Genomic DNA, 14,332 nt, shown 5'->3' on the forward strand with positions numbered 1-14,332 from the left:
ATAGGTACGTCTAAGAACTTATTAGGTAAACCTATCGAATTTGCCACGACATAAAAGGACTCCTTACTTATATCGTTGAGTTTCACCAAAACTAACATGTACTCACAATTATTTGTGTACCTTGCCCCTTTAGGACCAATAAGTAACACCTCGCTGAGCGAAAACTATTACTAGATTGATGTAAAGGATATCCAAGCAAGTGTATATTTTGGCATGGCACCTTTTAACTCAATTTTTAAGTTTGGAACTTAAGGCTCTTACTATGTTGGTTAGATTTTAAGTGAACTAAAATCCTTAATCATGCAACATAATCAAGCTTTTGATCTCATGCATTTTAAGACATATTTAAAACAATAAATAACTTAAAACATGCATAAGATATTTGTGATCTAGTATGGCCCGACTTCATCTTGAAGCTTTGACTTCAAAGTCCGTCTTGAAAATCTCCGTGGGAGGCACCATTTTCTTCAAATAGGATAAGCTATAACTAATTACAACTATTTGATGGTTCGCAGACCATATTTGAATTGAAAAATAACTTTGGTACTTTAGACCAATTACATTCAAATTAATGGTACGCAGACCATATTTTCTATCCTATTTGGGCCATACTAGTCACTTCATAACCTGCAAAACAGTACATATACAATATATACCATTCACCCATTCATTATCATGAATGGCCCACATAGCTGGTTAGTAAAACACATTATGCATCACGTAAACATTTGCAGCAATTAATCAAGGACACCAATAATCTACCAATTATTCAGTCCTTATTAATTCTAATCAAGTTGTTTTAACCTTAAGGATTTGTAGACCTAATCAAGAGTTTATGACTAAAAATCGCTCCCACTTAAACCAATAAATTTATATGCTTTACTAATTTTAAACATAAAAATGTATTTCTAGTTCAACCGGAAACATACAAATTTAATTAAAATTTAAAGCTCATATAAACTTATAATTGAATCCAAAAAGTTTAATTTAATTTCAGTCGCATTTAAATTAATTCATGATTTTAATTTTAGTAAAATAATTAGAATAAATAAAATTTATTATAATTACAATATTCAAAATTAAAATCCAAGAAAATAATTTAAATTATTAATTTTAAAATTAATTAAAATTACGTGAACTGGAATTTTCAAATTAAACATTCAAAACGATCTTTAATCGTAACGCAAACACCCTACGCGTTGCACGCCCATGGGCCGCACGCACACAGCCATTGCTGGCCATGTGCGCGCAGCCCATGCGCTCGTCGCATAGCTGCTGCATTCCCATCGCAAGCCTCCGCACGCATTGGTGCTCGCTGCGCGCGCCAGCGCTCATCGCACGCGAGCTATCGCTCGCAGTGCGCGCGCGACATCGCTCGCTGGGCGCGCGACATCGCTCGCTGGTCGCGCGAGCCATCGCTCGCTGGGCGCGCGAGCCATCGCTCGCTGGGCGCGCGAGCCATCGCTCGCTTGGCGCGCGACATCGCTCGCTGGGCGGGCGACATCGCTCGCTGTGCGCGCGAGCAATGCTGGGCGCAGCGCTCGTGGCACGCGAGCTTGCGTTCGCTGCGCGCGAGGCTGCGCGCGTTGTGGCGCAGCTCGCTTGTTGCCCACACGCGACTGCCTTGGCTCGCCCTTCGCCCATGCCCATTCGTCCATTGCTCGTGGCACACGACACAAGGCAGGGCTGCTGCCTTGTGCTCGTGCACTACGCCCTTGCTCATTGCATTCGTGCCGCACGGGCGACGAGCTCCCTTGCTAGTCGTCGCATGCCCGCATTATACAACACCCCTTAAGGGTAACACGAAGCGTCCATTGCTTCGTGCGTGCAAGTTTTATGAACGAATCGCATAAAAAATTTAAAATTTATATTTAAAATTAATGACAAATTAATAAATAATATTAATTTCATAATTTTAGGGCGAAAAAATCGAAAATTTATTATCCAATTGATTTCCGATTGTTATGGATTCAAGTCTAGGTCATAAAAATTTAAAATTTATCATAAATTTACAATTTTTATGGTGGTTTTTAATCATATGTTTCTAATTAAATTACAATTAATTATTAAAATCAAATTAATTCTAAATTATTCTAATTTTCAACAAATTAATCATAATTACAAATTAGATTGCATAATTAACAAGACTAGGCATTCAAACTTGTTAAACATATGCAGTAGGTCAATCAAAAATTCAAGATTTATCAACAAGAATCGCAAATATTTAATTTAACATCTTAAATTTACGAAATTTTGCATTCGAAAAACTAAAATTTTAGAATGCCTTTTACATGCGGAATTGACACAAAAATCACTCAATTCGGATGAGTAACGAAGAAACTGCCGAAAAACTGCGTACGTATAATTAAATAAACGCAATTTGCAATTAATTAACAATTACGAAAATTAATCACCCCTTTTAATTCTTGCAAATTTGTAATATTTAACCATGTTCATGCAATTTAGATTATGAAAATAATAAGGGGCTCGTGATACCACTGTTAGGTTATGATACATATGACAATTCATAAATCATGCGGAAAAACCATAAAGCCAGGAAAACATATTATTTACACATAATCATTTAGCATAGTTTAGATGCATACTCTTTGTTGCGTGCCTTCCCTAGCTGCGCCCGAACCGAACAAGAACACGTCTTTAGGACTCCAAGTGTCGTCCCTCCGTAGATAGTCCACAGCACGTCCGGATCCGCCTTAAGATTGACCAACTAGAATCGCCCTTAAGGTACTATTATTTTCGGCACTTTATAGGCAAATGTATGACTGAATTTTTCTCTCAAAAACTCACTTTGAATACTTTAAAACTTGTTATAAATTGTGAGCCCTAGCCTCATATTTATAGGGGTATGGAAAGGGAATCGAAATCCTATTCAGATACAAATTAATTAAACCTAGAATCCTACAAGAACTCTAATTCAATTAATTTATCAAATAGAATTAGGAATTTAATCATTAACCGAACTCTGCATGTTTTAGGAAACGTGCACGAACACAAACACTTGCACACACACGCACGGCAGCCACGATGGGCCCCCATGCGTGCGCGCGAGCAGCAGCCCACGCAGCGCCCGCGCGCGCTGCGCGCTGCGCCTGCGCGTGCTGTGCGCGCTGTGCGCGCTGCGCAGCCTGCTGGGCCTGGCCTTGCGCTGGGCCTGGCGAGGCTGTTTGTGCGGCGCGCTTGGCTTGCTGGGCGATGGCCTGGCTTCGTGCTGGGCCTCGTCCGGCAGGCCTCGTCCGATGCTTATTCGTACGATGCGCTTCCGATTAAATTTTCCGATTCCGGAATTCATTTCCGATACGAACAATATTTAATATTTCCGATTCCGGAATTAATTTCCGTTTCGAACAAATATTTAATATTTCCGTTTCCGGAATTATTTTCCGATTCTGGTAATATTTCCGATTCTGACAATATTTCCGTTTCCGGCAATATTTCCGATTCTGGCAATATTTCCATTTCCGATAATATTTTCCGATACGTACCATATTTCCGTTTCCGGCAACATCTACGACTTGGATAATATTTATATTTCCGATACGATCCATATTTCCGTTTCCGGCAATATCATCGTTTCCGGAGTATTCATTTCTTGCCTGTGACGATCTTAGCTCCCACTGAAACCAAGATCCGTTGGTTCCGAATATTCATAGATGGAGTATTTAATGCCATTAAATACTTGATCCGTTTACGTACTATTTGTGTGACCCTACGTGTTCAGTCAAGAGTAAGCTGTGGATTAATATCATTAATTCCACTTGAACTGAAGCGGCCTCTAGCTAGGCATTCAGCTCACTTGATCTCACTGAATTATTAACTTGTTAATTAATACTGAACCGCATTTATTAGACTTAACATAGAATGCATACTTGGACCAAGGGCATTATTTCCTTCACTTCGTACCCAACTTTAAAAAAAAAAGGGGACGAGTTCCAGACTCCAGTGATTTGGAACTTTGTTCTTTATTTATGAAATTAAGCCCAACCTCTTTGTTTTGGCCCAATATCCCAAAGTAAGAGCCCTATTCCTTTATTTAAACCCTTATGTTAATATTTCATAAAAATCAATTATTATTTATTTTAATCATCTAAATTTAAATGATAATTTCAGATTTACATTTTTGACTGAAATTTTGGTGTAAATAATAATATTTTCATTAATGAAATTAAATAATATTCTTGTAAATCGATTTATGAAATGTTGATTGAAATTTCGTTTAATAATATTTCCAATAAATTATAAAAATTATATTAAATTCATTATTTCAAAATTCACTATCTATGAATTTATTATTTATAAAATATCGATTTTTGCTTATTATCATTTTAATAACTAATTCAATGATTTAATATTCAAAAAGATCGGACGTGGAGCTCAGGAAGAACGACCCATCGAACAGGAACATATAAACTACGGTTGAGGTAACGGTTATTGCTAGTACCCGCATTCCCTTCGAAATGTATTTATGAATGATGTTATGAATGATTGATGTTTTATAATGATGTTTTATGAATTGCGGGATTACAAGTATGATTTGATTGAATTGTTTTACGATAATGCAGCTTTATGCAAAGTATTGATTTAATGAATTATTATTCCTGAAAGAAATGATTTTATGAAATAACGAGATTTAATGGTTTATTGAACCACCCTGAATGATTGAGTTTTTCCTGATTAATGTTTAACTAAAAGAAATGTAAACATGATAAATGAAAGTGTAAGAACTGGTCAAGTTCCCCTGATATGGAGCCCAGGCTCCCCCTGATAAGAAGCACTGGTTTCCCTTGATATGGAACCAAGGTTCCCCCTGATAAGAAGCACTGGCTTCCCCTGATATCGAACCAAGGTTCCCCCTGATAAGAAGCATTGGCTTCCCCTGATATGGAACCAAGGTTCCCCCTGAAATGAAGCACTGGCTTCCCCTGTTATGGAGCACTGGCTCCCCCTGTTATGAAGCACTGGCTTCCCCTGTTTGTAGGAGACGTCCTACCATGTTTTCCTGTAAAGTCCTGACGACCAGAATTATACTGTTAAAAGGAAAAAGGATTAATGAAATGATATTCCTGAAATGATATTACTGAAATGATATTTCGAAATGATGCTTTTGAAATGATGATTTATTAAATGTTTTACTATATTCTATTCTCCCTGTGTTGTTAAATAAAATGAATTGAAATGATGTTACAATGCTAGGGTAACTCGTTACCGAGTCTTCGGCTCACCGTTTTGTTTCCCGTTTTAGGTACTGTTGGGGACCACGGAAACGAGTAGTGGCGAGGATTTCACTATTACAAAGTTCACCTAAGTTAATGTTAAGTTGTAACAAGTTTAAGTACAGATTCTTGATTAAGTTACGTACTTTTATTAAGGAAACAAAAAGGATTATTATGTTAATTTTGGAATTTAATAGCTTATGATAGATGGTTTCCTTGTAATTCCCAAAAGGGAGTTACGGCAGTAATGTCCCGACCAAATTAGGTTAATTCCGCTGCTAAGTATGCTTTAATAAGTGATTTAGAGGTCGGGGTGTTACAATCACCTACTTTAACAATCAACCAACACTATCACTCCCTAAGTCAAAGAATTAAACCTGATAATCCGAGTCTCTGAAACTGGAAGAAATTAAGAAACCTCAAAATTAACTTTGAGCAAGTGAGTCAATCATCAATCGACTGCTACTGAACTGATGCATATTAATTAACATTGACATTGTGTAGTTAAGAACTTGAGATATTGTAATTTGGGCGAGTTTAGTACTTTAAACTGTAAAGTGTTTAAGGAAAGACAAATTTGATTTTTTGGAGATATTGTTCGATAAAAAGTTGGGGTTTTGAATTTGGAGAATTTTCGACTTGGTAATCAATTCATACCAATTAGGTTTCCGCATAGCTTATTAGATACGATTGTGATAGATTTAACTTAAACAAGTCGAAACTTTTAGTTCTTGAAGTTTGATTTGTTGTATTATTGGGGAGTTTGACATTTATTCGTGAATATTTGGGGGGTTTATTAACAAATGTGCCATTTATTATGCATATGAACTACACTTGTTTTGTTCTTATGCCCCAAGTGAGCTAGCTATTTATTTGTTTTAAAATGGCAATTAATAATGGTGTAGATTGGAAGCGTGCAGGAAAACATCTAGCATTAATTTTCAAAGATAGAACAATCTATATACGAGCATTTATATTTATATACTAATTCAATGAAGACACATCCTTTATGAATCTAATAACAAATGAAAGATTGCTTTTGAGAGTGTTAAACTTTCATCAGTACAAGTGAATCATGCATTCTGAGTTGCATGAAGCTAAAATACAGACTCGAAAATCAGATCAATCTAGACGCCGGAGAAGGTATTCAACTTCAATATCTTTCGTCAAAGGAATCACCCATTCATTGTAAAGACGAGACACCAACGAAGGATCAACCTTGTAGTTGTTGCTATTGCTAGTTGCATTCAGGGTAACTTCCTGTCCGAAAACTGTGGCTTTCTTCGCAACTCTTTGCATCACCATGGCTTCCACTTTACTATCTGTCAATAGGTTCATCAGAGTATTTTTGTCCTGAATTTCACAAGTTAGGAGTACAATTAAGTTAGAGAAAACGAACTTGATCCAAACTATACAATATATACTTGATCAGAATCAGATAAAAAAAACCAACCTTTGCGCGAATTGCAGCAGTATATGCTTCAGTTTCGTTTCTGAACTTTACTTCAGCAACATACTTACCGAAATGTATTCTCCTTGATATCACCTGAAAGATAATATCTTCAATCAATCCCTTATCATTTATCAACCAAGTTCTAATTCAAAGTTCAATTTAGAACTAAAATAAGTTGTTCAGAAATTTGTTTTTTTTTTTTTTGATGTGAAAAGACTTACGAACCTGTAAGCAAGCAAGATCAGAAGCTACACTTAACGCGTAATTTCCATCATCACCCTTAGCAGCCAGTAGAGGTAGAAATTGGTTAACATAGAAGTCCCAAATGTTCTTACTTACATTCACAGATGCAGCAGCAGGAGGCAAACCCTGCAAATACACACAATGCAGCAATCATAAAACCCAATGAGTCTTCTAAATTTTCAGTAAGGATTTGGGGAGAAATACAAGTAAGTTTCCTAGGAAAATGTAAAGGTAAATTACCTGCCAACAATTTACAGGGCGGTGTACGAATGGAGGTGGTAAATTATCAGGGAAGAATGGAACTTCTTCAGGACTTTGATATCTTCCACCCTGAAACACATAGCAATATACGTTCTTAAGAAGACTCCATAAAGAAATGGTTGAATATAACAGAACAGGAAGCAAATATTTCATCGATTACCATGCTACATTGTTCCAACTAAAGCTTCGTTTTCTTTTTTTTTAATTTTTTTTTTACTACGAGGAGTTCCCACCGTCTTGGGCGAGTGGACTAATCTCTCTCGGGAGTTTGAATGGATATCTCGATGGGCAGTATCCCTCCCACTTAAAGTTTTTTCCATATCTAAGACTCGAACCCGTGACCTTGGTTACGGAGCAAGAGACCCTTAAACACTCATGCCAACTTCAATTGGTAACTATAGCTTAGTTGTAAACACAAAGTCTTATTTAAAGGTGGTGTACAATAAACATTTTATATCAAAGTAAAAGTAAAATCAAAATGTTTAAATGTTAACTTGACATGTGGAAACATTATCTATTTTTAGTGATCAGTTTTTTATTTTAATAAAAAATATTCTTTTAAAATCACTAATAATGTACAAAAGTAATCAACTAACCCATTAAAATGTTTATCAATGGAATGTTTTTCTTATAATATAAAAGTAATCAAAATTTGTTAAAAGTTATCTCGATTGCGTACAAGATGATGGAGTAGCATAAATTGTGGCATTACAATTGGGCTATCCCAGCACATAATTAAATTAGTAAATTATTTTCCTAATTGTTGTTTGGTAGTTGCTTCTTTCTCCACCTACCAAAACCAGCTACTAATCAAGTAATCAGGAATGTTCTATTGTTCTGTACAATTTGGTCAAACTACAAAGTCTTTCTAAAACTTATTATGTCAATGACTGATTTCAAAAAGGTGAAATCCTCGCCCACCCACGACCCGACCACTAAAGCATCGTAGAGGAGGTAAGTCGAAGCTAAGGAGCCTAAAATAGTCCAAACCTTTACAAGCATGCATATGCATTTCATGACATGAGCCTAATAAACCAAATTACCATTTCTACATAAACTAATCAATCTATATACATAAGCATTACTTGCACTAATGATGATCAATAATACAAATTCTATAAAAACACATGTTAACATCCTAAACGGTTATTAGGTTGTCCGTCTTATTTCCTTTCCAAAACGAAATAAAAAGGCATGTGAAAACCCACTTTTTTCCCCCCACAAAGTTCATGGCAATACGCATAAACAAAGACAAAGATTTGTTCCATTGCTAAAAACCATAATCACTTTTGAATTAAAATACAATTAAACCGTTGCTTGATCATTATCCAATGTAGGTCCCACCATAATCACTTTCTCCTAAGCTCAACAAAAACCCAGGAAGAATTCCTAACAAATCCATCGATAACTATGTCCGGATTTAGTTGTCACGTTAAAACTACGCTATCAACGTGACTACTATTAACTCGAAAACTTACAAAACAAAAAAAGAGAGAATTAAAACAAGAAGAAATAAAAAAAAAAACTAACCTGGGCTTGAACAGATTCAGTACCCTTAACAAGAAACTCCATCAAGGAGCCATGAAACCCCCCAGGAAAAGGAGAAGACTGATAAGCAAGGGAATTGAGGGGTAGTTTGGACCTTTCAATCAAGCTGTAAACGATGGTATCTTCAAGCCCAATTAAAGTCTTCCTAATTGAGTCCAATGATAGACTATCATTTCCGTCGCTGCCCATTTTGATAACAAATTTAGAATGCAAATAATTGTAATTAGGATGAAAATTATGCAGATTAAGGGGGGAAAACAGAGGATTTAATGTTGGGAGTTTTATAAAATGTTTGGTTAAAAATAGAGGAAGAGGAGAGAGAATATATAGATGTACAAAAGAAGGCATATATTTAGGACTAATGTCTAAAGGTGCGCACTTACTTACGGGGGTTGATTTATGATTTGTAAATTTTGTATGGTTGTGGATTGCAAACGAATCAATTGTAAAGCGTAGTGGACACGGTCTGTCTTAACTTGCTTACCATGTCTTGGTGGGTGCAAATGAGCATATAATTATATAAGGACAATATAAATTATAAATTGTGGAGCAGAAATTTGATTATTAGTTTGTTACGGAGTATGTGCTTGTTTAGTTACTTATATTAGGAATTATAAAAAAAAAAGTTGCTTAAATTTAAGGATTTACCTTTGTTTTAGTTCCTCTAATCTTGCCTTGTAACCAATGTTGGAATATATAAGGTCTTAAGTAAGCATGGTTGGTTGAGCTCTCAAACGGGTAGGTTGAGTCGGTTCTGGTTCTTCAATATGGATTTTTTTTAATAATCATTTTTATCAATCTATCATTTACGGAGTATGAGTTATTTTTACGGGGTTTTATTATTGAAAATTTAAGTGAAAATGTGTGATAAAAACCTTAAATATTTTGATAGAAAATTATTAGTCATACATAGCCTACATGACAAAGTTTTAGATAGGCAGGCAAAACAGGTAAAGGATTGGTGTAAGCTTGTTAGTTTTCTATTGATTTGAAGTGTGGTTCACTAAATGTATAAAAAGTAGGATAATTGCAAAATATTATAATCATGTCAGGTTGAAAATGCCAACTCTATTTCGCATAAAAATATCAAATCTTAGTTTATGACGCTATTAAAAGTACTCGTTGCTGCTTATAGTTTAACGTAGCATAAAAAAACATATCCGTTATTGATGTGTTTCTCTCAATCGTATAAAATGCTTTAACGGTTTGATATATATACTTAATTATTACTTCATCCGTCTTTTAATACTCGCAACGTTTGTTAGTTTCACGCATGCCGATGCACAACTTTGATCATTTATATCTTAAATTCTCTTTATGTAAAAATTATAAAAAATTGATATTTTGAAAATACACATTGAGACGAATCTAACAAGATCCCACATGACTATGTTTTATCTTATATAAAAAACACTACGAATAGTCAAAGTAGATTATATGAATAGTGGCAAAAGTCCAAACGTTGCGAGTATTAAAAGACGGAGGAAGTATGGCATTTGAGAGTTTGAGTCGAGTGTAGGCTCTTAAGAAAGTTCCAAAGTTGCAATAATACGCAAGTTGCAGTTCTCTGGAGTACAAGCTAAGGGTCACAAAGTCACGAAGAGGCCTGAAGTGGGCCAAACGCGACATTTTCAACTTAGGTCTAGAACTCTAGACGTCGACTTGGACAAACATCATCCAAACCCACGAAATTTCTTGGCATTTTTATTTGTCCTTTTTTATTTCTCCATTACTTTCCCCACAAAACAAAATCATCGCCCCACAATACTTAAGTAGCCACCCAACCCAATGTGTTTAATGATACTTGTGGGTCGGGTCGAGCCGGGTTTCTGTCTGGGCCTGTTGGTCATGGGACTAAAAGAGTCTGGCTCACATCAAGCCCGACTCACTTGTAAAGGGTAGCGCGGGTCTGTTTGTAAATTTAAAAAATGTGGCTCAGAGGCCAGACCCACGTGATATCGTGCCTAAGCCTAATGTTACTAAATTTTGCATTATTTCTCGTGCCGGGTTGGGTCGTGCCTTGATGTGCTTTCCTAAACAAGTAACAATCCAGTCTCAGCCCACGGCCCACAACTCCTCGTCCCTGTCGGATCGTGCTGGGTTGGGTCCGATATACCAAAAAACGTCTAATACGGTCCATTCTTACCACACCTCTATAGACGCAAAAAAATCATATATAGCAATACTTTATTCACTCACAATTATCTAGATACACAACCAACACTGTCTCTCTAAACCTCTAACTCTAATACACACTTACTTGATCATCGAAGATGGTTTTCTCATTATTCTCCTCAAGATAGCTCACTAATCCCTATTCCTTTTCTTGTACCAAATTCCTTTTAATTTGTCGCAAAAATAATTGTCCTATATAATTTATAGACTGTATAAAAGGTGATAGAATATGAGTTGTGTATGTTTTTTTTAGCTAAATTAGAGCCTAAAATATAGCATGCGATCGTGCATAAAATGTTCATTAATTATGCAACTATAGCTCTTTCATATTCATGCAAGATCACAAAAGATCAATTACTTATTATCTATCTCTATTCTATTGAACATTTGATATTCCCTTTTGAAATTCCTATTGAGCCTTTATTAACGTGTCAAATTTATTTAAATAAAATAATTAATAGAAAAAATCTATGTATATTTCCATTCTAAGAAACTAAGTAATCATCATAAAAAAATATTGATTACATCTCAAGAATTTGAGAGTTCAAAGCCTACTCTTCCCCCCAACCAAACTTGCAAAACACAAAACTTATCCGATAATCCAAGCTGGGTTGATTTATGTAAAGTTCGTACTTCATGTCGGACATAAAATGTCCACCCCTCCTTCCACTTTGGACAATTATTATTAGAGAACGAATACGGACATCAACAACCACATGAACGCTATAAGTATGTACTAGTGCACAAATGTAACATATGATTCACAAATCACAATTATTTGATGACCATGTGTATCATTCAATTCACAACAATGCAACTGCGAAAATTCAATAGAACACCTACAAATAGACCTGTTAAAAATCGACCTGACCCGAAAATACTGGGTCCTGTACAAGATTTTGTGACCCGTAACCCGATTTTATCCGAACCCGAGCAACACGAAAAGTAATGGGTCAAAACCCGACCGAACCCATTTTGGACCCGACCGATTGAAAATCATTGTATTTATACTAAAACATGAGATTATGAGAAAATTTAAGCATAATAAACACGTTTTTTTTACTATTATTGTGTGTAGTATGATTTTAAATTGAATTATACGTCATTTTATATTTGAATTTGACTAAATATAAACTTGTGTAGGAAAATTTGTTAATTTCTGCTCATATGTATATTTATCACCTAAATTAATGAAAATATAATGCGCGTTTTGAAATCTCTCAACCCGTTGGGTCGACCCGAACCCGAAAGTTTTGGGTCTTGAACAAGCATTTGTAAACCCGAACCCGAAAGTGACCGACCCGATTCAACCCGAACCCGAAAATAATTTTTTTTACAACCCGACCCGACCGACCCGTTTGACAGGTCTACCTACAAATTATCATATTGCCTAACACGAAACAAGAATTATGCAACAAATTAAACTTCCAAATTTATATTTACATTGGCTAAATTTGCTTAAACTTACACTTGCCGCTATAATGCTAAATAATAATAATATATATATTAATAAAAGATACAATTAAGAGTTGATCTATAAAAGCTTCAAAATTAAATTAGGGTTAGCAATATATTTTGGCCTACCACCCTTAACGATCAATTAATATGGGTAAAAATCAAAATCATATTATGCCACGAGAAATGATCGATTTATCTCAAAGATACGTAGATTGCCTAAGGTATGGTAAGACATACGTAGCATACAATTAAGGTTAATTACGAGTACAAATTTGAAGGTCTAATTCTCTTACTTTCCCAGCTAACTGGATAGAGTTATGATAAAGTTTGATTGCATTAACGTTAATGTTGAGTATTTATAAAAGTCTAAGAATATTACAAAGTCAATAATTTCCTAAATAAAAATCACTATAAGAAATTATACTATTAACGACGGAAAATCCCGTCGCTAAAGGTCAATAATTGTTGATTAACGACGGGATTTTCCGTCGCGAACCCGTCATAAAAGGGGGCCGTTGTTAATGGAAAATCCCGTCGTTAACCCGTCATAAAAAACATTTGCGACGGTTGTTCCCGTTGGGTTGTTATCCCCGTTAAAATCCCTTTTACAACGGGATTTTTACCCGTCGTTATAAGGTTGTCATAAAAGATACAAATATTTGTAGTGAATATACCCTGTGATAATATTTATACAAATATAAAGGATTGTGTTTGATTATAATTAATCACTTACTACGATCAAGTAGATTATATCTCCCTGATATATTATCCTTAATACTATATTCATCTAAATATTCAATTAATTTAAATTTGAAGCTAAAACCAGACGTCTCAAAACTCTCACATATTACATATATGCCCTACAAAATTCAATGTCGAGCTCCAACAAGAAACGGAGTAGTTATTTACTATCTTTATTTTACTACGTATTTATTAAAAAAAATGTCATATATCATATATGACTCGTATTACTAGTTTAAGCACCAATTAGTTTATTAACCTCCACCTCCCTAAAAACAAGATTAACCTTGAAAAATGGGATGATGCATGAGATAGTGTCAAAATTATAGGTTAAGAAATGAGGATTATTGTAATTACGTGGGGATATGAAAATAAAATAACAAAACATAATAAGATAAATAAAATAAAGAAATAATAATAAACATACTTTGGACAATGGAAGGAGCCATTATTATTGACGGTAGCAAGCAATCTTGGAGCTTCACGGGAAGGAAGTTGACGAGCATATCCTGATCTAATTAATACAAATAACACCATTAATATTGAGATAATTGCTCCATTTTCGACGCCACGCCATGACATTGTTGAAGCTATATATGATTAGAGAGAAAGATAGAGAGAGAAGAAGAAGAAGAAGAAGAAGAAAAGGAGGGATAGATAGATGAGAAGATTGGGGATTGATTTTGTATGGCCTTCTTTGCTAGCTGCTTCTTATATAACATGATTGATCAACATCTTAATTATATAAGAAAAGGTCAACTCTTTGTCACTAATTAAAATGGTCAAACATATTATGTAAAATGTCAATGTTCAAACATACGGCTAACTAAGTCACTTTTGATACCATATTCTAAATTTGTCAAAACGTGGGATTATTGTATATATAGATAAAGGAGATCCGATTTCATAGCTTTTTTTTTTTGGATATATTATGAATATGAAAAATAGAAGATTTTAAAATCAATGACATATTGTATGTAAAAAAAAAAAAAAATTATCACATAAAAAAGAGTTATGACATAGTGGTTGATTATTTATGTTTTGAAAAGCTAGATAGCAAAATTTAATTTGATTTGATATAAAAACTACTCTAAAGGAAAAATATACGAGTATGGTAGACCACCTTGAAATTAATGTGAACCAATAAAGGGGATTGGTAGGAGTATGTACTAAGTAAAGAATGTGACTACTTTCAAAAAATTTATTCACTGTACAAGCTGTG

General features: G+C 34.9%; 1 protein-coding gene and 1 long non-coding RNA gene across 3 annotated transcripts; one reads left to right on the forward strand and one right to left on the reverse strand.

Moving 5' to 3' along the window:
- Positions 1 to 3,913: 3,913 nt before the first annotated feature.
- Positions 3,914 to 5,900, forward strand: LOC130469283 (uncharacterized). The gene is made up of 3 exons (XR_008929733.1): positions 3,914 to 4,030; positions 4,379 to 4,439; positions 5,261 to 5,900. It is a non-coding gene; the product is annotated as an uncharacterized lncRNA (long non-coding RNA).
- Positions 5,901 to 6,146: 246 nt separating this feature from the next.
- On the reverse strand, positions 6,147 to 13,816 carry LOC110803336 (chorismate mutase 2). Of its 2 annotated transcripts, XM_022008846.2 has the most exons (6): positions 13,538 to 13,816; positions 8,719 to 8,917; positions 7,168 to 7,257; positions 6,910 to 7,053; positions 6,685 to 6,777; positions 6,147 to 6,584 (listed from the first exon to the last, which is right to left on the reverse strand). In XM_022008846.2, exons 1-6 carry the CDS (start codon positions 13,690 to 13,692, stop codon positions 6,354 to 6,356), a joined length of 912 nt encoding a protein of 303 aa, XP_021864538.1. In that variant the 5' UTR covers positions 13,693 to 13,816; the 3' UTR covers positions 6,147 to 6,353. The 2 variants fall into 2 exon arrangements, with proteins under 2 accessions (XP_021864538.1, XP_021864537.1); XM_022008845.2 differs by lacking the exon at positions 13,538 to 13,816 and having other exon boundaries at positions 8,719 to 9,108.
- Between the last annotated feature and the right edge of the window lie 516 nt (positions 13,817 to 14,332).

This window comes from Spinacia oleracea, chromosome 1, assembly GCF_020520425.1.
Source record: "Spinacia oleracea cultivar Varoflay chromosome 1, BTI_SOV_V1, whole genome shotgun sequence".
NCBI classification, from domain to species: Eukaryota; Viridiplantae; Streptophyta; class Magnoliopsida; order Caryophyllales; family Amaranthaceae; genus Spinacia; species Spinacia oleracea.

Excerpts from the sequence above, each read along its gene's own strand:
- LOC110803336 (XM_022008845.2), bottom strand. The coding sequence starts at position 9,084 with ATGCCTTCTTTTGTACATCTATATATTCTCTCTCCTCTTCCTCTATTT. Across the intron at positions 7,054-7,167 it reads GCCCTGTAAATTGTTGGCAG|GGTTTGCCTCCTGCTGCTGC; the intron begins GTAATTTACCTT and ends GTGTATTTGCAG. Across the intron at positions 6,585-6,684 it reads CTGCTGCAATTCGCGCAAAG|GACAAAAATACTCTGATGAA; the intron begins GTTGGTTTTTTT and ends TGTGAAATTCAG.